Source organism: Pteronotus mesoamericanus, unplaced genomic scaffold (assembly GCF_021234165.1).
Source record: "Pteronotus mesoamericanus isolate MK-2021 breed Mesoamerican mustached bat unplaced genomic scaffold, CSHL_Meso_final contig_557, whole genome shotgun sequence".
NCBI lineage: Eukaryota > Metazoa > Chordata > Mammalia > Chiroptera > Mormoopidae > Pteronotus > Pteronotus mesoamericanus.
The window spans coordinates 1113871-1137366 of NW_026555200.1; the positions used below are offsets into that span (position 1 = coordinate 1113871).

General features: G+C 54.2%; 1 protein-coding gene across 1 annotated transcript; it reads right to left on the bottom strand.

The window, feature by feature from the left end:
- Window positions 1-171: 171 nt before the first annotated feature.
- Window positions 172-21567, bottom strand: PADI6 (peptidyl arginine deiminase 6). The gene is made up of 16 exons (XM_054579615.1): window positions 21458-21567; window positions 20614-20770; window positions 18779-18851; window positions 16400-16467; window positions 15537-15648; window positions 14647-14772; window positions 10093-10271; window positions 9730-9833; window positions 7341-7452; window positions 5895-6002; window positions 5526-5680; window positions 4605-4761; window positions 4155-4278; window positions 2968-3038; window positions 1637-1798; window positions 172-405 (listed from the first exon to the last, which is right to left on the bottom strand). The coding sequence occupies exons 1-16, from the start codon at window positions 21547-21549 to the stop codon at window positions 172-174; spliced, it is 2034 nt and encodes a 677-aa protein (XP_054435590.1). The 5' UTR covers window positions 21550-21567.
- Window positions 21568-23496: the final 1929 nt, after the last annotated feature.

The window sequence follows — 23496 nt, forward strand, 5'->3', positions numbered from 1 at the left end:
AGCTTCCATCTTTATCCAGGGGTTCAGGCTGGCAGCTTTGCCACCCCCACTGGATTCTGAGGGATGGGTACAGGGTAAGGAAGGGGTGTAGTGTCTCAACTCTCCAGCCGCCTCCTGCCCCCAGCAGGGCAAGGGCATGGTTGACAGTGGCCATTTGTTCTGGGCCTGGATCTAAGGCACCACCCTCCACCATTTGAAGGCAAAGGGCACCCGACGGACGTTGGCACAGGCGCAGAAGTCTCCGATCTCAGTCAGGTAGCAGTCAAAATCATTAATGAAAGTGCATTGGAAGCCCAGAGGCTCCAGCAACTGGCAGATCTTTTCTTCCAGGCAGCAGGCACCCTTGATCTGGGGCCCAAAAGGCTTGGGGATGCCCAGGTTCTTGCCCATCACCATCACCCGCAGCTGCCGAGAGACAGGATGGGCAAGGCCTGGATAGGGTGGAGCCACGGAAGAAAACCCCTGCCCACCTGTCCTACCGTTAGAAGTATCATTGGGTTTGATGCAAAGGAAAACCCAGCTGCCTGTGGTTGGACTAGACCAGAATAGCACGCACATACGCCAGCACTCCTCCAGCTCTGTGTTCATGCAGACATCACTAGTCGATCTTGGCAAATCCAAGTCCCTCCTGCTTAAGCCCCCCATAGCCTCACCCCCATGATTCTCAATAGGAAAACTAAAATCCTGCCTGGCCAACGTCTGGCTTTGCCAGCTTCTCTGGTTTCTTCCTCTAGTGCATCTCTTACTCTGGTCTTAAGTCCTGTTTGCTTCATGACCTGTTCTACCTCTGCTAGAATGTTCCCCCGCCCCTAGCTTTGTCAGTTGACTTTTTTTAAACATCTCAACTCTAGCATCTCTTCTTTAAAGCAATGTCCACCACAGCTCCCCACCTATTCCCAGAGCCTACGATGGGCTTCTGTTTCGTGCCCAGAGGGCCACGTTGGACTGGTAGACTTGGCAGGTACCCCCCGTGTGGTTGATGAGCGCAGGGCCCGTGTCCCTGGGCCTCAGGGAAGAGGCCTGCAGGTGTTCGAGGAATTGACGAGCTCAAACGTCAGAAAGCATGCTAAGCGCCTGCATGGTGGGTCACAGTTGTGTGAGTAAAAGGTCCGACATAGGCCAGGGGAGGAGTAGGCTTGGCACAGCAGGGTCTCACATACAGGCACACAGCCCGCCTTTTCCCCTAGTCTGCACAGAAACTGCTGCTGGGAGCGTGAGCACTTCCCTGTTCTGGATGCTGCCCTGGTCCCAGGCTACGTGGAAGGAAGACCCTGACCTGGGGAGCTCGCCCATGGTCTCAGCCAGCAGGTTGCTCGGTCCCCTCAACTCGGGTGGTAGCACTGCACCCCGATCTGTGAACTGGGCTGCGTAGTGACTACCCCTGCCCCAAGGTTGGGGATCAGCCCAGGGCCCAGCCCATGGTCACTGTTTGGCAAGTCACTCAGCCCAGGCCCCATGCACTGCCCCGTGGGGAAGGGGCCCTCCCCTCTACCTTACTTCCTTCTCAGGTGCCACTACCCACTCTGAACCCCCCACCCCACAGTCCAGCACCGTGTACGTCAGGGGACCAGCCAGTTGGCTGAACAGCTCCCCAGCTCCACCCAGAGGCCAGCCAGCCCACCCCTGTGCCTCTCACCAGGTTGGGGAAGTAGGGCCTGGCGTAGAGGCTCTCGGTCTGCTGGCTGGAGGGGACGTTCGTCAGCTGCTCCAAGCAGAAGAGCTGGGGGATGTCAATGATGTCCCTGTCCAGCAGGCCCAGCTCCCGCTTCAGGATGTCCCGATTCAGGTTAATGCACTTCTGTGGGGCAGATGGGCCAGGAGAGTTGTGAGTTCACGGCAGGCGGGCGACGGCCTGGAGCAGCTCCCGGGTGTTGATGGCTCCCTGTGGGGCGGAGCCTCACATGCCCGCCAGCCCTGACAAGGGTGGGCACGGCTCCCTTTTCTGAGAGGAAGTGGGGGCTCAGAGTAAAGGCCTGGTCTCGAGAGGCCAGGATCTCACAGCCAGTCAGTGCTGGGGCAGCTACTAGTCCTCATCCTTCTGTAGCTTGGGTCCCCTTTGGCCCTTAATCCTGGCCAGGGTGAGGGACCTGGGCAAGGACAGGGGACAGGGTGCAGGGAAAGGACATGAATAAATCTCAGAAAGGCACGCTGCTTCCCTCCCCGGGAAGGGACAGGAGCAGTGGTCCCCACTTGGGCACTTCCTAGCTCAGACCAGGTAATGCCCAACACCCGAGCATTTCCATTGTTTGACACAGGACATGACCACAACCCAAGATACTGCCTAGGGCTGGCCGGTACCCATCCTGCTGTGTCCGGAGACCTTCCCTGTTTTGGCAAAGGTTAGGGCACCAGTGCCTTGTGGCACTGAATGCACCATGGGCAGGAGCCATCAAGACCCAGCAGGCAAAGCAATTTTGTGCTGCCCACGTGACCCCAGGCAGCTCTGGCCTTCTCCAGGCCCTGGCTTCCCTTCCAGAAGTCAGGTAATGTCTTCGGGGAGCTCCTGCGCTTCTCACAGCCGCTGATCCACATTTGCAGAGATCTGAGGTGCTGGCTGATTCTAAACCCTGAGCTGATGGACCCAAGCATCGAAAAGGCCGTGGTCTGTTCCTAAGTGTCTGGTACTTAGCTTCTTAGACAAGTTAGGGGTGGGGGTCCTCTGCCTGGAGGCTGCTGAGCCACAGCACTGCTTTCTGGTCAGGTGCCGTGAGCAACAGTGAAGCATGAAATTGGCAGTCCCCTGGGTTCAAACCCAGCACCTCAACTCATCGGCTTGTAGGATAGTGACTACTCTGAGCCTGCCTATCATACACAAGGTGAGTTTGACTTCACAGGGTTATTTCAAGGATTACAGTAATATCTTGCACGATGCTTGGGCTATAGAAGTTGCTCAATTAGAAACTTGTCTAGACTGTCATTGCCTCCCCCCACTTTCTGGAGAAGGTCCCCCACATCCTCAGCCCCTACCTCCACATAGTCGTTCTGCTTTCTCATGTTTTCATCAGCCAGAAGTTGATTGATGGTGCTGGACTCTCTCCCTGTGGGGAGGAGGAGAAGGCAGGCAGGCCTGTAGGCCAGGGAGCGGGCAGTGTTGTCCAGGGCTGGCCAGACTTGAGCCCTGGGCACGGCCGACTGGGTGTATTCTTGGACCAGTGACTAGGGTGGGTGGCCTGGTTAGTCTCCAGGGACCCACCTCAGTCAAATGTCCTACCTAGGGACTGAACAGGGGCCATGAAAGCCCAGGCAGGACTGTTTTCCTGCCACCAGCCACTCTGTCCCTGGTAGGACAGAGTGTCCCTACTTTGGGGAAGGTAGCCTAGAACAGTTTACAGATGACGTCAGCTCCACTCACCTCTTACGTGTACACCTCCATGCATTCTCTGACCTGTTCAACCAGGCTACCTTCTACCTGTGACCTTGACCAAGCCATTTAACTTTGCGTCTCAGTTGCCTTGGCTTTAGAAAAAATTCAGCTGAGGTACTCAAGTTTAGCATGTGATATGTGATACGCAGTTCATGCTAAGTAAATGTCACCTCCCATAAGTGCTCCTAGGACCATGAGGTTTCTGGACCCCACCCCAGAAGTTGGCTGAGGAGGTTTAGAGTTAGAAATTCTGTACTTCTAACAGGCTCCCAGGTGGCCCTCAGACCACACACTGAATAGCGAGGGTCTAGACAACTTTTCCAATACCCACCACCCTGCCTCCTGGGCTTCCACACGTTTAGAAGAATTACCATGGCACCAGCTATACAACCTCTGCTGGTCCACTGTGTTCTCCCCTTAAGGGTGACCAGGAGAGCCCTGAAGTCCTAATACCCAGGTACTTAACCCAACGTTCCCTAAGTAGTTCCACAGACTAATGCTGGCATCTGGTCCTCACCCCTCTCCCCCCACGGAACGATCCACGTGCTGGCTGAGTCCCCTACACACACAGCCTGGCAGCCTCAGCCATCCCAGAACTTCTGATCTGCCTGTGCTGTCCTGGTACCCCCAGAATAGCCCAGAACTAGAATAAGATGTTCTAACAGGGTACATGTTATGCTTTTATATCTCCCTAGGATCCTTTCTGCCAGGAAAGAGTAAAATGACTGTCTAGAACAGACACGTGGGGAGGAAGGGACGGGGCTCCGCCGTTGCGGAGTTGTTCCCTTACCATTGGAAAGGAGCTGGTCCTCCCTTACTTCTTCAAACAGGGGCATGTCTCCGTAGCCCTCCTTCTGCTTCTCCTGGAAGAGTCTGTAGCAGGAGCTGGGACTGGCCAAGAGCAGCCAGAAGCCCTGGGAGGCAGACAACGAGGGTCAGAAGCTAGCTTCCCCTCTGGAGATTCCAAGGGTCTCTAAAAGAAGGTGGGGAGCCTTGGCTGGTGTGGCTCAGTGGATTGAGTGCCAGCCTGCGAACCAAAGGGTCGCTGGTTTGATTCCCAGTCTGGGGCACATGCCTGGGCTGTGGGCCAGGTCCCCAGTAGGGGATGTGTGAGAAGCAATCACACATTGATGTTTCTCTCTCCCTTCCCCTCTCTAAAAATATCTTTAAAAAAAAAGAAAAAGAAAAAAAAGAAAAAAAAGGCAGACTGGAAACACCCTCTGCAGTCCGTAACAGAGACCTTTTCACCCTCACTCTTGTCATGTGCGGGGATGAAGCACATGAACTCGTCCACGTGGCCGGTCATCAGCCAGTCTGAGAAGAGTTCCACCGGAGCCTGCACTTGCTGGGCGTAGAGGAAGTCACGCAGGTCCTGACTCATGTCCCGGCCCTCCTTGCTAAAGGGAAGGAGGAACAGCCCTTGAGCCAGCATGGCCCAGGTTGGCTGCGAACTACTGAGTGTCAGGCTACCTTCAGGTAACTGGCTACTCTAACCACCCACTGGGCTCAACTGAGTCCATAGCAGGTGGAATGGTCAATAAGAATCCTTTGCTCGCCCTGACCAGTGTGGCTCAGTTGGTTGAAGCATCGTCCCATAAAATGAAACATCACTGGTTTGATTCCCAGTCAGGGCACGTGCCTGGGGTGCAGGTTAAGTCCCTGGTTCAGAGCGCATGTGAGAGACAACTGATGTTTTTCTCCCTTTCTCCCCCACCCCCTTCCCCTTCCCTCTAAAAACAAAAAAAGTCTTTTAAAAACCCCTTCTCCGGCCCAATGCAGCACTGAGGCAAGAGATTCTAGAAAAAAGACTGGACCCTGGGACCCAGTATTGCCTGGCTTTAGATTAATGGCCACCAAGAAGTCTAGCTTTAAGGGAGGCCACTGAAGCCCACACCTTGTGGAAATGACATCCTGTTGGGTCAGCAGGCCAGCCGAGCGTGGCATGTTTCAATTTAAACCTTGGAGTTGCCACTCAAAGGAGTTTTTTCTCCCTTTAGTTTCCTACGTGTATTGCAGACTCAAATATCCTTGAGACATTAAGGAATGGCGCAGGCAAATGACCTGTTGAGTCACATGAGAGTCAGGTAGAGCGAGGTGAACTACCAGGGTCCCTCAGTTTTAAGACATCTGGCTACCACCTGGGATACCACTCTTGTCTCACCTGGGATAAAAGCTGCTGCCAATGAGGATCCTGCCTAAAGGATACTCTTTCCCTTTGAACTTGACAGGTGGGGACACCATCAGGTTCCCAATAGAATCCATGCTGGCCACCCTGTGGTCCTTGGTGCGTTGGATCATGTAGCCAACCCCCGGGCTCTGGAAGGAGACCCAGCCGGAGCTGGGGTGTTAGGAGGAGGGATGGGCTTTAAGCCCCAGTCTTACCCCTACTCCAGACTCTCAGGTAGACCCCCACCCTCCCTGCCCCCAGGGGCCACCTGGGCCATCCCCCCTTGGCGCCCCGTCACTTCTGGGCAGGCACCAGGCCTGAGAGGCTGGACCAAGTTCAGATCAGGCAAGTCGAGCCCCGCACCAGTGAGTATTTCATGGGGAAATCTTCAAGCTTGACGACCCGAGGGGTGTCGAGGACAAAGGAAACAGTCTTGTGGGGGGCCTGGGTGTAGCAGAAGGCCATCTCATCCTGGAGGGGACAGGAAAACAAGCTGTGATGTCTTCTTCCCGCAGTGGCTTTCCTGCCTGTGTCTGTCCAGCTGGCCAGGCACTGTGCTCCCTGTGCTCGGGCCACCTCCAGAGCAGTTGCAGGGGTGGAGGGTGGAGGGGAAAAGAGTTCTTCCAACTCTTGCTCAGCCCTCAGAACTCAGTTCAGGAACGACCCCTTCTTGGGGGCATTTCCTGACCTATTCTCACGTTCATCAAGTTTAAATTGTAAGTCACTTAGATTCTTCCTTCTCTCACCTCTTACACCTGAATCCATGAGTAAGCCTCATTGGCTTTATTTCTAAACTACAGTAGGAGTGGTCTCATCTCTGATGCCATTTGGGGGAGCCACCGTGATCTCCTTCCTACGTTACTGCCACGCCCTCCACCGATTTCTTTCCCATCCTTGCCCCCTCCGAAGACCTGTTCTCTTTCTCAGCTGGAGGAGTCTTTTCAGACCTGAGTCAGGATGTTCACACCCCTGACTCGGACGGTCCGATGTCATCCCGTCTTGTTGGACGTGTTTCTGTCCCTCAGCTTGGCTTAAGACGTCCCTGATCCGTGACCCAGCACTTACCTGCCTCGGACCTCTTTACTCTGATCTGGCTGCCCAGCCTCGTGTCTTACACCCTCAAAGTGCAGCCCCCACTATGATCTTCAGTCAGCTGTTCCTCTGCCCCGAGGGTCCCTGCATCTATCCGCCCCCCAGCTCCAACCCTTGCATGGCCAACTCTGTTTCCTGAGTTTGAAGATTCTCCTGACCGCCCAAATCCCCCAGGTTAATCTAGTACCTCACTGCATCATATCGCTTCTTGCTTGCACAGAACTTAGAGTTCTGTCTGTGCTTGAGCAAGGGCAGTACGCTCCCTTTTTTTTTTTTTTTTAATCTGAATGTCAGAATGGTGCCAGCACGTGATAATCTCTCAGCTATTTGTGGAGAGCAGCGCACCAGGAGGCGTTCCTGCTCTGCCAGGACTGGGCCGGACCCTGGAGCAATGAGCCAGCTCTGACAACCTCCTGCTGAAGGCGCCAGACCCTTCCGGTGCCTGGGGGTGAAGGGTGTGTGTTCTGTGGTCTTGGCCGCAAACGTGCCCTGAATGAGGAGGAAATTGGACGCTACTCTCTATTCCTTAGCAGCTGTGACTTGGGCAAGTTGTTTCAGCTGAGTCTCCACTGACGTTCTAAGAACAAACGTGGCTCTGGTTAGACTTAGCTTTGCTGGGAAGGTTGAACGGAAGCCTGAGAAGTTTGTCGTGTGGGCTACCATTGGAATCGCCCCTGCCCCTCCCCCACTGGCCAGTTCTCCCAGGTGGAGTCTTACCTGGAGCCACCTGCCCAGGCGGTTGGGGTCCTCGTAGACAGATGCCACCTGGCTGTTACTCTTCTCGCTGAGCTCCATCACCATGTTCACAAAGCCCTGGACCTGCAGCTCTCTGACACGGGAGATAAGTCAGCTCAGCAAAGGCCTTTGAGGCTCCCTGCCCCAGCCACGACGTTGCCTTCCCAGGGGAAGGGGACACCTTCTGGTCAAGAGAGATTATGTCCCCACCCATGAGATAAGCAGAGTGGCTGTACCCCAACCTCATGGAGCACAAGCTGGTGGGTCAGTATATCTTATCCAGCATCATTTAGCTTAGTTCATGGCAGAGTCTGGTCAAGGACTGTTGGTATCAGTCCCCACCCTGGTGGCCTAGGACCTGCTCTATCCTTATCCTGCAGTCACCTTCCACAAGCACCTTCTACCCCTGCCCCAGGCAATTTGGGAGCCACCCCAAGCTCTCCTGCCTTGGTCTGCCCAGAGGGTGGGCTCTCCTCTCCGAGGGGGCTGCATTTTCCCCCCAAGAAGTTAAGACTTTAGGTGTTCCCTTGTGTGATGGCCAACAAGGCTGATATATTTGTATGGGTAGCAGGAGACGGAGTTTGAAGCCGGGGATCTCAGTGTCATATTGCACAGCACCCTGGGATCTTGGCCCTGTCATACCAGTCCACGCTGTACATTTGTTCCTTGGAGATAAACAGTGATGTTTGAGGCTGTTTAAAAAGATCACCTGCTTTAGCCCTGGCTGGTGTGGCTCAGTGGATTGAGCACCAGCCTGCAAACCAAGGGGTCACCAGTTCAATTCCCAGTCAGGGCACATGCCTGCGTTGCGGGCCAGGTCCCCAGTAAGGAACACACAAGAGACAACCACACATTGATGTTTCTCTCCCTTTCTCCCTCCCTCTTCTTTCCTCTAAGGGGGGTGGGGGGAATCACCCATTCTATAAACAGATCCTTGTAAATTGAATACAAGCAAGGCAACACTATTGGCAAGTGCCAAACAGATATTCTAATCCCATTCTGGTTATAACACTTGCATTGCCAGTCTATGCTACTGTACCAAAAATGCTTTTTCTCGGGTCCACAAGCCTACAGGGAGCTGATCAGCCTGCCAAGGTCTAGAACAGTCTTGGGGATGTGTGCCAGGGTGTCTTGGCCTTCTGTGGCTAAGCTGGGTCAAGCCATGCCTGCGTACCACCACTGTGGGAGGCTCCCAGAAGACCCCGGTTTCCCCAGAAGCCTCCTGTGAGTGAGCAACTTGTCTTCAGGCACAAAAGACGGAGTAGCAAGATCTGGCGTCTGCATTTGTGTTTTCAGCAAAATTCCTCGAGCCCTTCCCTTGGCGGTCTCATTCTGAAACCTGGCATTCCTGAGGACCCTACTCCCTAGCAGCCCTCCCACGGAAAGGCGCTTTTCCTTCGATACCCCACAGGCCTCGGGGGGCGGGGTCCTCTTTGGCATGTGTTGCTGCATCTGGGTCATCCTGGCCTCTTTACGTCTTTGACTTCACAGATCTTACTACCTACCCTACCTCAGCCCCCTCCCCCAACAGTCACACCACCGCCAAGGTCTCCATCTGACATCCGGTTCCATCAACTCCATCCTCCCTGCTTGCTCCATCTAGTCACTCCGCCAGCAGCTTGACCTCACAGGGACCTCCGGCTGTCATCTGCTCTCATTCCCACCCCCCTGCTTTGTCATCGTCTTACCCAGCTTTGAGTCTAGGAGGCACCGTCATCATTGTACCCCTGGTCCAGGGTCGACGTAGCTTTATTTACCAGGCAAACCTCTGAGCCTGGGTAGGCCTGGCTCTGCACTTAAGCCTCCCTAGAACTCAAGTCGCTGAAAATAGAGACCAGTCACCATGGACTTTTCTCCAAGTTGTCAGCCTAAACAGGTCCTTAGCACTGGTTAACTTTAAACCCTTGTATTGCGGTCTGTTACAGCCCCAAGGCTATGCCCTGACACACAGGGGTCCCATGAGGCCCTGGCTGGGCTTGGCCTCATCCTTGTCTCCCCTTCTCCCTCCCTATCACCCTGCTTTGTTCTAGCTCTACAGGCCTTCTTGCTGTCTCCCAGGACACACTCTTGTCCTCACCATTCATTCCTTTCACCTTTTGTTTTATGGCACTTGATATTACCTGAAGTCACACTGTTTACTTGTCAGTCTCCCCATAAGACCAGGGGAGGGACCTAACATTCATAGCTCTGTCCCCTCATGCTGTAAGTGTTCAGACTTGTATTGATGACCTTCTTGGGGACGAAGCAGCTTAGGTGGAAGGATCTCTCTTTCCTGGTGAGAAGTCTAGTCCTGTTTACTCAGCTGCACGCAGATGGAAGCAGGTACTAGGTATGGAGGTGGCCTAGCACAGGCAGCCTGAGGGGTCCTTACCTGCACAGATAGACCTCTAGAGGCATCTGGGTGCTTGGGGTAAAAATGCAAGGGGCCACTCGGAATACCACTGTGTCCTTGTGCACCAGGATCTCTGGAATTGACTGCAATAGAAAACATAGTCCTGTTGGTGACCTGGTTCCACATCTCTCTTCCCTGTCCCTCCCCAGAATCCAGCTTCTCAGTCCAGCTCACCTTTAGGTGCTCACCTGTCCTCTCCTGCTCTTTCCTCCAAAGGTGGCACGAAACCCCAGCTCTACCCACCAAGCATTGTGCTCCCCCCTCTCCTCCTCCCAGCCAAGAGGGGTGTCCCTTCCCACGCAGTCCCTGCTCCAAGAGTGGCATGCCCCCTTGGGGGCTTACCGGGTCTTGAGACTCCTCTACCAGGGAGAGAGAGTAGGAAATCAGACCAGAGAAGCTGGCAGATGGGAACTCTGTAGCCTCCACGTAGAAGGTCTCCTTCAAGTGGCTCTCCAGGGGGAAGAAGGTGTATGTGTGCTGGCCTGGCCCCAGTACCAACTCAAAGGTGCTGGAGCTGTCTTCTAGGAAGGAGAGGACGGACAGACCAGCTCTCACCATGCCTGATGGCCCAGGGTACTGACTCCTTCCTCACATCAGAAGCCAGGCTGGCGTTCCAGGACAGTGAGCCCAGCTGGCTTTTCTGTCCCTATGTTTCTAGTGTTTAGGGACAAGGACCAGTTACTCACCAACATACTTCAAAGGTCTATTACAGTTCAGGACTTGGGACTCATACAGTGGTTGCCTTCAAAGCATTCAGTTTAGGGTGAAGTCTCACATCAGGTGGTCTACGCATTGACCAACTTTGGGCAGAATGTCCTAAGTCTTGAAGGTGAGAAACATGCAAAAGTGGACTTGGCCACCTCATCTGAGAAGACTGACACTGCCTAAGCACTAGGAAGCATCAATGACAACTGTCCAGTGGGTGGAACAGGCTCCGTTCAGGGTTCCTGAAGAAGGTGAGAAGCTACCTATCAAATGGGTTAAGCCCACTTTGTTTCAGCTTTAGATCATGAAATATAAAACCATGCACAGAGGAGAACAGAAGTTACATGTAGCTGTCTCTGGTTAACACGACCCCACAACATTCATCCATTCTCCATCTCTGGAGATCACCGTGGTCCCGGGCCACCAAGGTTCCCAACCTGGACCACTTCTCCCTATACCTGGCCTTCCTGCCCTAGGTCCCCCATCCTTCTCACCCACCCCCAGTGTGGCAGCAAGGGCCCCGATGACAGTGGCTCCAGCTTAAAGCCTCTGGGTGGATTCCAGTTTTAGGAAATCCCAATTTAGGCTGACCATGACCTCAAGGTCCTGAAGGGTCTGGGCACCGCACCTCATGCATCATGCGTAGCAGGTGCCAGCTGCCTTGGTCTCCAGTTTCCTCAACATGCCAGCAGGTGGCTGTTGTGGTCATAGCTGTCCCCAGGGCACAGGCTCTGGTTCACTGGCCTCTGCTCTGGTCTGCAGTTTTGCAATGGCCTGGTGGGCTTGTTGCTCCAGAGGGACACTAGCTACTAGCAATTAAGCAGAAAAACCTTCTTAAGGGTTCTGGGGGTGCTGGCTGCAGGCTTGGCCTCAGTCCTCTTGATTCTGCTGCTGCTGGCTGGATATAGGCGGGGGATGCTCGCGGGGGATGCTCCATTGGCCCTTAGCCAGGCCTCGAGCAGGTCAGACTGGACAAGGTGAGCCTCGCATCAGGACCCCCTAGATCCCCAGCTCAGAGACACAGCCCTTTTGACTCAATGCAGAGGTTCTAGCTGTTCGCTTGGTGCACTATGGGCTCCCAACTCCATAGATGGAATCACGAGTTACTACCCCTCAGCCCCCTAGAGCTGCCGCAGACCCAGCACCTTCAACTATGCCAGGGCCCTGAGCTCGCCATAGCCGCTCCGCCCTAAGCCGATTCACCGGGGAGTGGTGGGGGCGAAAGGGTCCCAAGTTCACCTGCTACAAGCTCCTTACCAGCCACCTCAGCTCTTTTGCACTTGACTCTTTTGGGGTCTTCTCTCTGATTTAGTTGCTTGTTTTTAAGCACAGCTAACATTCCACTGTGGACTGACTGCGTGCCAGGGATGGGGTGAAGGCTCACAGGCACCGCATAGAGTCACCTTTACCTAAAAGGCCCTTCCTGCCCTTCTCACAGCGCTGGTCCTGCTCCACTCAGTTCTTAGCTCTGCTCCCCTGGAAATTTTCCTACCATCACCCCCACAGCCCCTGCTTGGTCCTGGGCTTTCTGGTCTACCTGTGAGCAGGTATGGCCTTGTCCTTCCAGAAAAGGAGCGGCAGGGCACGGAGCAGACACGGATTTGAGCCGTGCTCTTTTCTGTCTTCCAGACGCCCACTGGGCCCTAGAGGTGGGGCAGGTGCCTGTTCCTCATGGGCACTTCTGACCACGTCATTCCTTTGGAGGGCATGCCATAGGATGTCGTCACCATACCCTTTCTCGTCGCACCTGACTGCCATCCTCACCAACCTCCGTGGATTGTTCTAGCACTGGCTTGTCTCCACCACTATGTGGTCATCACTATGAACGCCACAGACCAGGCCCTCCCCAGTCTGCCCTCCTCTTTGATCTCATTTCAATGGGCTGGAGCTCTACATCATCTGAGATGCCGATTGGAAAGCTCTTGACCCAGCCATCACCTCTGAAACAGACTCGACATTATCCTCCTGTCTTTTTAGCTCGTCGATACTCCCATTGCAGGGATTCTTCAGCCTCAGCCCCAAACCCTTCTAATGCCAAAGTGCCTTCCCCAATCTTTCTCATCCTCCTCATGTTCCAAGATCCAGTGCTACACCCCACCCGTCAGCCCCCACACTCTTAAATCAACAGTGATCAAACCAAGTCTGTAAAACTCCCCTGCATCTGAGCAGCCAGAAAACCCACCTCATTGAAAGACCTCATTTAAGATGTGCTCAAACCTCAAAGCAGGCCCTCAATACCATCTGAAAACATTATTTCATTTGTGCCCATTAACTCCCACTTCCAGTACTCTTCTGAGCACGTGAGCTCATTGCTACAATTTTCCCCACCGAGGAAAATTTCCCCACCTCCCCTGGATGGGTCCCATCTGAACACAGATGTGTCCCACCACCTTTAGATATTGCCCCCCGCTTACCCACCCTCTCAAGTTCTTATCCTTCATACACTTCCCTCTACAGACAGCTCCTTCCATGGTCTATATTCATGTGCCTGCCCACCTCAGCCTGGCTTTTATCCTCACTGTTCTTCTTAAACTCACTAATGACTTACTTTGAAAACCAAGACTTGACCATTGGTCTGATTCGTCTGTGAACAGCACGCACTGTGGTTGACCACTACTGCCTTTGTGAAGGCTTCCTTTTTCCATTGTCTAGAACCTTATGCTCCTGCTTATTTCTCTGGAAGCTTCTTCTCAGCCTCCTTTACTATATCTTATAAACTAGTGGTTCTTAAACTTTAGTTTATTCAGAATCCATTGGAGGGCTTTAAACACAGTGGGCTATGTATCCCTGCCTTAAGATTCAATTTTTTTTTAAAGTTAAAAAAAAAAAATGAAAACAGCCCTGGCTAGTGTGGCTCAGTTGGTTGGAGCATCATCCCATAAACTGAAAGGTTCTGGGTTAGATTTCCAGTCAGGGCACATGACTAGGTTGTGGGGTCAGTCCCCAGTTGAGGTGCGTATGAGAGGCAATTGATCAACGTTTCTCTCTCATGTTGATGTTTTTCTCTTCCTTCCTCTCCTAAAACTCAATGAGCATGTCCTCAGGTGAGGATTAAAAAAAAAAGCCAAAACACAAAGGCGGGTAGCTTGGTACACACGTGATGAAGTGGGGCATCTTCAGCAGGCCACGGGACTTGGCGTCCTGAGCAGGCTCCAAGGACCGCCCAGCTTAGCCCAGTCGTCTATACTTGGTGGGCCTCGTGGGGCCAGAGCAGCCCTCACGACCTGAACCAGGCCTTGATTCATAGGTCTCTAAGGCTCCCTCCTAGCCCATAAATAGAATGGCCGCATACAACCTGGGCTGCCTTTTCTGCCCAGTCCCAGGTCACTGCCAAGTCCAGCCATGACCTCTGATCTGCAGAAGAGATGGAGTGGAAGACTAGGCATTGTAGAGAAAGTAGCAAGAGGCGTGCTCTCCCACGCTGGACACAGCTCATCTGCTAGAAACCACAGGCTTCACCAAACGCTCAGCTGAAGTTAGACCTGCTTTTAAAACAAGGTAGCACACTGACATATGCTTCCAGAAGTAAAGAGTTAAGTCTCAGTGTTAGGAATGCAGAGGCCCCGGGTACTAAACCTGTTTAGGGAAGTCAAGAGTCTTTTTTGTTCGATGGTATGTTGCTGGAGTTGGACAAGTCCACTTTCTAACCCAACAGCCCTTAAACCTGTATAGAAGAGGGGCAGGCTACCTGCCTCAGGTTTGGTAAGGACCGAAGGCGGCAGTGTGTGGCGTGGTACCTGAGCGGGACACCTTGGCATCACTACTGCTGGCTTCTTGGCCTCTGTCCTCTGGAACCTTAACATAGTGGGGACCTGGTTCAGAAATGAAGGTGGTTTCTTCTGGCAGGAGTGACTGGGAGGAGACATTGCCTAATCCGTATGAGGCAGGAGCTATTTTAGCTGCTGAGCATGTCTCTCCCAGACATGAAAGTCTTGCAGGATAGGCACCATCACTGCCTCCCCTGGGGAGGGTGGCCTGGAGGCACAGTGACTCACCCACGAGGGCAGACAGTTTTTGGTGACGGTGGCAGCCAGACAATCCTAGGGATATAAGTCCAGCCACAACAGACCCTGGCCTGAACCTCTAGGTCCCCAGCGGGTTCCTGAGGGGACCCAGCTGGGGTGGGTGTGGCCACCGCTCGCCCAGAGGGGAGAGTGTAGACAAAGCTGCAGCAGGCGCAGGGACACTCACCTTGGGCCCGATAGACTCTTGCCTTCTTCGCGTCTCCCTTGGAGGTGTGGAGAACCAGCCGGTGGCGCCTCAAAATGTGGCTGGGCCCCTCAACGGTCAGGGCCATCGGGGACAGATTCTTTATTTCTAGGCAAGAGACAAGGCCAAGGTTCAGGGCTTCTGGAGGCCAGCGGTCCAGGGGTGGGGGCTTGTGTCTGGACCTGCTGCCTCCTGCTCTGGCCCAGGCTGCCCAGGTCTGCCTCATGTTTTGCTCCCTACATGGCCCCAGGCGACTTGCAGTCTTCGGGCCCCTTTTTGAGTGAGGGTGGCATTGACCCCCTATGGTAGTTCACAAGCACCTAGAACAAGGCCTGGCGTGGTCAGTTCAGCGAGTTTCCCCTCCAGTCTCAGCGTGACCAGGGACATCTGTTCTGCTGCTGAGACCTAGAACCAAGGTCCCAACCACAAGTCAGGACCAGATCCAAGATTTTTGCCTGAGACAGTTGAGGCCTTGCCCCAGACTACAAGAAGGTTCTTAGGGAGAGTCTCATATATCCCCTTGTGTCCTCATTTAGTTTTCTCATCTACCTTGTAAGGCCAATTGTCCCATGTCCATTTTACAGATGGCGAAACAAGAGCAGGGAAGCTCAGCTAACACGCTCAAGTTCATAGCCAGGAAGTAAGTTTGTTACCTGACACCAGATCCCTCGTTCTTCCCATGGGGCCACCTGGTCTGTCTTCCTACTTCCAAGCTTCAGCGGTCATGATAAGAGACTGGATTGGCCCAGACTGGGGACATCAGCCTGGAGGCTGTGTTTGCTGAGAGGTAGGGCACAGAAGCCACAGGGTGCGGCGGAGCCCAGGGAGGACAGGCGGCAACAGTCCCCGGTCAGTGGCCAGTTCTTTCTTACCCTCTGAAGAGAGCACCTTCTTGGTCTGGTCTGTGACCTGGCCCATGTCGGCAGGACTGCAGTTCACCAGCAGGATGGCGCCCCAGCCACTGGGGCCCCAGACCCAGTTTTTCTGCAAAGAGGACAGGAGCGTTCGTTCTGGAAGCTGCCAGGTAGTGCTCTGCTTCCCAGAGGCTCCTCCGATCGGGGCAGAGCCAAACCTTTTCTTCAGGGTGATAGGAACCTCTACATCAGAACCTGCCAACTCAGGTGCCTTTCAGGAAGAGGAAGGTGACAGCAGGTGAGCGGGCCAAGAGGAGGGGAAAATACCTAGGGATGGGCTACCAGTCTTCTACACCTGGTATCAGGGAAGTAGGGGCTGAGGCCAAATGGAGGAGAGACGTTGCATCTGAAGGGGCAGCCGAGCCATCCCCTGCTCTGGCTGACCACACGACTGGGTAGGACGTGAACCTAGTATTGCCAGACATTCTAGTTTTGTTTTGTTTGTTTGTTTTTTTTTAAAGATTTTGTTTTCAGAAAGAGGAGAGGAAGAAAACATTTGATATGTGAGAGAAACATCAATTGCCTCTCCCATGCCCCCAACGGGGAAGCTGGCCCACAATCTAGGCATGAGCCCTGACTGGGAATCAAGCTGGTAAACTGGGTTTGTGGGATGGTGCCCAACCCACTGAGCCACACCAGTCAGGGCTAGGGTTTTTGTGCGGGGGGGCGGTTTAAAGCTAAAAATTGACCCCATCAGCTCTGATTTGTGTTGCAGCTCTTTGACCTGACAGACACTAGGAAAGCCAAGGAGAGGGGTTGTTGGCCAGAGCTGGCTCGGGCCCCCCAGCCCCAAGGCCCGCACCCTTCCTTGGCAGCCTCACCTTAGCCTGTTTGTCACTTGTCATCTCAATTTGCCCACTGCGGTAGACATCCACGTCCAGGGAGACCGCTGCAACAGGAGGAAAAGCTCTCAGCCCCCCGGGCCTGCTGGATGGGGCCTCGAAGCTGTTGCTGGCTTATCCCCCAGGGCCGCCCCAGGCTGGTAGGGGGGCCATCCAGCCTTCCGCACACGCTGTCAGCTCAGCGTGGAAAAGTGTCTGAAGCTGGCTGCTTCTCGTGAACAAGCCTGGAGCGGCCCAAGTACTTACATGTCTCCTTCACCTCTTGGAAACTCAAATGAGTCCACTGTGGCCATGATGCCGCTTCGTGCCTGATGGCCTCCACCCACGTGGTTCTCACCTGGAAGGACTCACCTCCCTAGCCTCCTGGAAAGCTCCTGGCACACTAAGACATAGGAAGGGTTCAACATCTAGCAGTTGCAAGCCCCTTTAGACGTTACAGACTCAGGCTCCGCCCAAGTATCACCAGGCCCTACCCATTGTCTATACATTTTACTTTCTACCCTTCCCCACCACATAAGGGACCGCTGGATGGCTTTCTTATTCACAGCTTGTGTCACCTGACATGCTATTTCTCAACTGGAATGTCTGGGCCACAGGAACGGGCCTTGGCTGCAGCGGAACACTCAGCACCTGGCACACAGATGCTCAGGACCTGAAGCTTGCTATGGACCAGGCACCGTTCTAGGTCCTAGGAGTGTGGCCGTGTGCAAGATGGGCCCTACCTTCAAGTGTAAAGGTGTGTGTGCATGTGTATAGGCACACGTGTGTCAGGAGGTGAAGAAAATAAGTAAAATACACCATATCCGATGGGAACAGTACTGCGGAAGCAAGGAAGGGATGGAGCAGGTTGTTTCAGCTTTAAGGAATCAGAAGTCTTCCAAGTTGCAATGTGAACAGAGGCCCGAAGGAGGCCCAAAATCGATCCATGTTAGTGCTGAAGTTAAGAACAAATTGAATAGGAAGTGCAAGGTGGCAAGTTCAAGGGTCAAAGACACCAATGTGCCCAGAGCAGAATGAGCAAGAGGAAGAGAAACCAGGCATATGGGCTGGCCCAGGTGGGCCCTGTGGGTAAACGTGACCTGGGCTTCAACCCGAGGAAATGAAAGCAGTGGGAGGCTTGGATCCAAGGAGATATTATTGGGTATCCTCATCCAGGTGTGCCACTCTGGGCGCTGAATTAAGACTAGACTTGTAGAAGGGCAAGGATGGAACCAGGGACCTCACTAGAGGACCTGTTCAGTGACCCAGGCAAGAAAGGACAGTGGCTCAGACCAGGCTGAGAGCATCGCAAGTGGTGAGTGGCTGGATTCCAGCTATACTTAAGGTACCACCACCAAGATTCGCAAATCTGTGTAGGAAGAATAAGGGTGACACCTCATTGGCTAGAAGGATCAAGTACTTATCTGTGGAGGTGAGGAAAGTAATTAAGAACAGGTGTTTGGGGTAGAGAGCCTCAGTCCCACTTGGGATATATTGAGCTTGAGATGTTGGTTAGACACTCAAGAAGTTGTGCTGCGTCAGCAGACAGCCAAGACAAGTTTATGGGAGACACCTGGCTAGAATGTTGGGCACCACCTGCCTGGAGATCCACGTGATGGGCCACCTGAGCCCTGAGCTACTTCAGGGCTCCTGGAAGGATCCAGCGAGGGGATCTGAGAAGGAATAGCCTGCTACGTAGGGGGAAAGAGGGCAAGGGTCCCTGGAGTGTTTCAAGTGAAACTCATCAAGAAAAGAAAGCCAGTTGTACGCAACACGGATGAAGGTAAAGGAAGATAAGAGTTGGCCACTGGACAAAGCGAGGTAGGAGTAGTTAGGATCCTTGATAAGGGCAGTGTTGGAGGTGGGTATCTGATTTGAGCAGGTTCAAGAGGAAGAAAGGAAGAAGTTGAGGACACAGAGATGGCTCCAAAGGAGCAGGAAAATGGGGAGTTTGAAAATACAGAATTAGATTTAAAAGGATAAATGGTACAGCTTATTTAAGAGAATAGGCATTATACCTTGCTCTGGACCAATCCAAAAGAGAAGGGAGGGATAGTGGTATCCTACATCGGTAAGACTTACTGAAGGGGCGTTATTAAATGTGTGAGAGAAAGGATCCAGTGTGATAAAATTTATCTTTGAACCAGACATGGGCAGGTGACGGAAACATGTGGACATTTGATGGCCTCTGTCCTCAGAAAATTAGGTCGGTAGTGAAGGTGGGAGAGGGGTGGCTGAGCTTTGAGGAGGGAGTGTGCGTGGTATGTTGAGTGAATCCCTTCTGGGACCCATGGAAGGCATTTCATTACAGGGAGAGCTGCTCCAGCCCCGCTCCTGCCAAGCCCACCCTTCCGCTCCAGGGGTGAGAACAGCACTCACCAATGCCAGTGAGATAGAGCTCAGCTGTGGCCACGGGGACCTCCTCATCGGGCTGATAGTAGGAGACTACGACCTGCGGAGACAACCCCGAGAACCCATGGGAGCAGTGAAAGGCAGGAGCAGGGCCGGGGCCACGTCCAGCCCCTTGGTTTTGGTCACACAGAGCAGCTCCCTACCTCTCGCTGTGAGCCGGTACAGGGCCACTGTGCTGTACCTCACCATGTGAAGAACGCATTCAACACTCCATGATCATGCCAAAGACTTCCACGCTCAGGCCTCGTAACCCACCCAGGCGGGCTCTACCCACAAGGGCAGAGGGATCAAGGAACTTGCCTATGTCATTCATCCAGGACGGGGTAGCACAGGATTGCAGATCCAAGCTGCCCGGCTCTAGAGGCCAAGATTCATTTAAATTACGCCCTGTGTCCTCCTCACCATTCCTGCCCTCCTGAGAGTCACCTGTCACTCCATGAGGTGGGCCAAGGAGAAGCGGGGCCCTCCAATAGGTTAAGCCACACACTCCAAAGGAAGTGGGACACCTGGGGCCGGGACTGGAATTGGAACTCAGTCTTTCCTGTGTCCCAAACCAGCCTCTGCTTCCAGACAAAGACCTTGCCCTTCAGCCCTTGACAAGGCCTTCATAGTGAACCAGAGAACATTAGCTAGGGCCCAATTTTCATGTGTGCAACCATCACCTGTTCCTTAATGGAACCTCTTGTCCTCCAAGGTCAAGCATCTCCATAGGCAACTCCTGACAGGGCTGAGCATACTTTTCAGGTTGTCTGGGCTCATCTGGGACACATGACAGCCCCGGCTCTCACCCGGGAGACTCGCAGGTGTTCTCTAAGCGTACTGCCTGCCTCTAGGGCATTGTCTGCCCAGGGCACGCAGCATACAACGGGTATGTACACCCACCACCATCCCAGCTGAGTTCCTGCCACCTCCCAACAGACAGGCCAGCAAGTTCCGCTGACAGACGCCCTGGTCCTGAATGGGCCACCTCTGTGTGTCTCACCCTCAGCCTCCCAGTGGAATCACCTGGGGCACAGTGAACTGCAGATGCCAGGACCCTGCCCCGAGGTGGACTGAGCTGGTAGGGCTGTGGCCCAGGTGTTGAGTGTTAGAGGCCCTGGTGCTTCTCATTGCTCTGCACGAGTAGCCTGCTGCCGCCGCAACCACCACCAATGCCTAATCCACCATGAGCTTGTCGGCCTGTTCTGCCAGGTGAAGCCAACCACCACCTGCCACAGGGGCCCCAAGTAGTGAGACAGCTTATCTAGGAGAAAGGGCACAAACTTGAGCTCAAATCCTGGACTGTCTCCCACTCTAGTTACGCCAAGCAACTAGGTGTATGTAAAACAGGGTAAAGCCAACCTCTGCGTGCAAGATACCTAGGGGAAGCGTGGGTTTAACACACATTAGCTCTGAGGCTTCATTAGGATCTCCACCCCCAGAAGCCTAGCCTTAGCCAAGAAGCTCATTTGAGCTCTGCTGCTGAGACCTGTTAAGGCAGACTTTCAAAGCAGCTGGTTTGGAAGGTAGGCCCGCGTCATGGTCAGGAGCACACCTGGAGACAGGCATGTCTGAGCGTGAATCCGGCTCCGCTGGTGACTGACCTGGGCAAGGCCCTTCCTCTCAGTGCCTCCATTTCTTCATCAGTAAAATGGGGTCACAGAGCGCCTGCCTCACGGGTGCGCTGCAAGCGTGAAAGGCGGCCAGACAGGCAGACCACTGGGCACCCGAGGTCTTCAGACTCGGGAAATGCCAGCTGTGAGGAGGGCGACCCTGGGTTGTATTCGCTCTACTCTGCCCCCCCGGCGCCTCCCCCAGCCTACCTTGTCCCCGTCCACGGCGACGCTGGGGGATGTCATCTTCACCAGCACGTCCATGGGGTCAGACAGCGGCAGCTGGGTGGTGGCCGCGTTGTGGATGTCCACCAAAACCCCCGGAGAGCCGCTGACAGTGAAGGACTCACACTCCGGTGGGGCACACCTTGTTTGTCCAAAGAGGGGACAGACTTCAGCACACAAGTGTCTCACCTTCTCAGCCTACAGTGCAGCTGATATGCTGGGGCATGGCCTCCCATCCTCTCCCCCCGCCCTTGGGTGCAGAGGCCCCCTCATTTATGGTCAGAGCAGTTTTGGGGAGTCCTAACAACTCCAGCCTGACTCTTACCCTCCCCTACTTCACAGACCTCTATGGCCTCTCCCCAACAAGCTCCAGCCCAGACCCCACCTCCTCCCCGACTGTTCTAGAAACTACCAAAGCTACATCTTATTTGGAAACCTTCAGCCCACAAGGAGGAAGGAGCCACCAGGGAGCCCTGGAGCAGAAGAGACTTGGCCTGGGCCTCAGGAAGGGTTGGTCTCTTGGGAGGGTCCCCTGCCCCCAGTTACAGGAGTCTCCCTTGAGAGCCAGCCTCACCCCCGTGCCAGAGGTAAGGGGACTGAGAGGTAGACCACCTGCTCCTAAGGCCCCCCAGCCCATGAGGCTGCAGCGTCAGGATTGGGAAACCCTTAGGAACCTGAACTTGGTTCCTTGAGCTAAGGCAGGACGATGAGGTAAGTTGCACAGAAAGAAGAAAACCGCCAACCCCCGGGTAACCCAGGGGTGGCCCCCCGAGAGGGGAGCCTGGCGCCCACCCCCCAGCCAGCCCTGGGAGAGCCCCCCACTCTTCACCCTCTGAGATCCAAGCAGATCTCCACGCCCAGCACACAAATGGCATGGGCAGGGCTGTCCAGGGACAGGTGGACGATGCTTTGGAAGGACATAGCACAGCCCTCTATGCCAACAACTCTCTCCCAGCAACCTCCGCTGACCCCGGGGCTCCCCGCTGCCCTCCCCTCTTTATGCGCTCAGGGCCTCTCCCGCCCGCCCCCTTGTTAAGAAGCCTTCAGCGGCTGCCCAGGTGTGACTGATTTCTCCACTGCGGCTGCAGAGGAGCAGGTGGGGGCCAGAACCCCTTCATCACCGTCTATCAGACAGCTTGTGCCTGCAGACCCGAGGCCCGTATGGGGCGGGCTGCTCAGGTCTCTGGCCTTCAGCTGGGAGCGAGAGGGGCTGTCGGGGACAAGTCTGCAAACGTGTGCGGCTCAAGGTGGCAGCGCGTGGTAGCAGCACCAGGCCCTGGGACCTCAGTTCTAAGGGTATGTTTCCTGGAAATTGACGAGGTGAGCGCTGCAAAGTGGTTCTTAATGTTCTAGTGGTTGCAGAAGTGACTGGGGAGTCTTGTTACAGTGGCAGACCCTGGGCCTACCAAGTCTGGGGTGTGGCCCGGGAAGCCACGTCCCGATTAAGGGGAGTCCGTGTCCACGCCGAGTCAGCAGCTCGCTGCGGGGCTCGGGAAGCATTGGTAGAATAAACAGGAGCCCGTGCTACGCCGTGCTCACCAGCTGCTCCTCCTCCCCACTGAGCTCACTGAGCAGAGATTAGAACACCTGCTCCAGCCCGAGGGACTCAGCAGCTAACTTGAAAACGGTGTTCATTTCACGTTTAAGTGAGGGTTATGGTTGTGCTTGACTAGGTACCATAGTCACATGGTTCCAAGTTCACAAGGGGTTTGCAACAAAGTCTGCCTCCTTCTGTCCCTCACCCAACTCAGTTCCCTTCCCTGGAGGCGGTCAGTGGCACCCGTCTTTCCTACATCTTTCCAAATAATGTTACAGTGTGTGACCAAGCAAACATGTATGTATACCTGCCCCATTTTATTTTTACATAAAGGGTAGCATATGCTACATAGTGTTCTTTACCTTGCTTTGCTCACTTCATAGTAGAACTCAGACAGGAGGTCTTTGTATCAGTATGTAAAAAGAACCCCTACATTTTTTATGGCTGTATAGTATTCCACACAGGGCTGCACCATCATAGATAGACACATTAGCGTTGTTTCCAGTTTTTTGCCCTGACACACGACACTGCGATGAGTAACCTGTGTGTGACATCATGGTGGGAATAAATTGGGTACTGAGCGAAGACTGCTCAGTTAGCCAGGCTGCTTAAATTTAAGATTAAACATAAAAATATGCCCCCTTGGAGGGTTTAAGCACACAGCATAAGCTTTGTTTTGGGGGGTCTTGGAGCAAGGGGTTAGCAAAGAGACCCTAAAAGCCCCTCTGGTCAGTTGAAAGTGGCAAAATTGATCAGACAGGAGGTGTTCCACACATGGATGCTCCCACCACAAAGGCTCACCCACACCTGCGCGCACAGGTGGCCAGAGGGGCGCTGCAGGGAAGCTCTGTCCCTGAAGCTCTCGGAGAGCCCTGCTGGGTGCCGGGGCTCTCTCTGAGCAGAGTGGGGTGGGGCACCCTTGGTTTCTCTGGGCATGAAAGGGACCTAGAGAGGGTCCATCTCCCCCTTCAGGGCACTTCCTGTTCATCACTGAATCCCCAGCTCCCACAAAAGTCCTGGACGTAGTAGATGCTCAACAAATTCTTGGGCAGCAAATGACTAAATGATCCCTGCCGCACTTCCATGCTCCCAAAAGACAACCCAGTAGGCGCCCACGAGGCTCTCCAACCAAAATGAGAGGCTGGCAACCACAGAGCGATGTTTCAGAGGCAGGCCCGCAGCTCCGGGGGTGCTCGTGCAGTGTCAGAAGTTCTCCGCTCGCTCCTCCATCATCAAGTCCCATGCTCAGGGTGGAGCACTTGTCCCCTGTCCCCACCTCCACCCCCATGCTGTGAGTTGGCTTCTGGCGGCTCACAGCAAGTCCTCCTGAA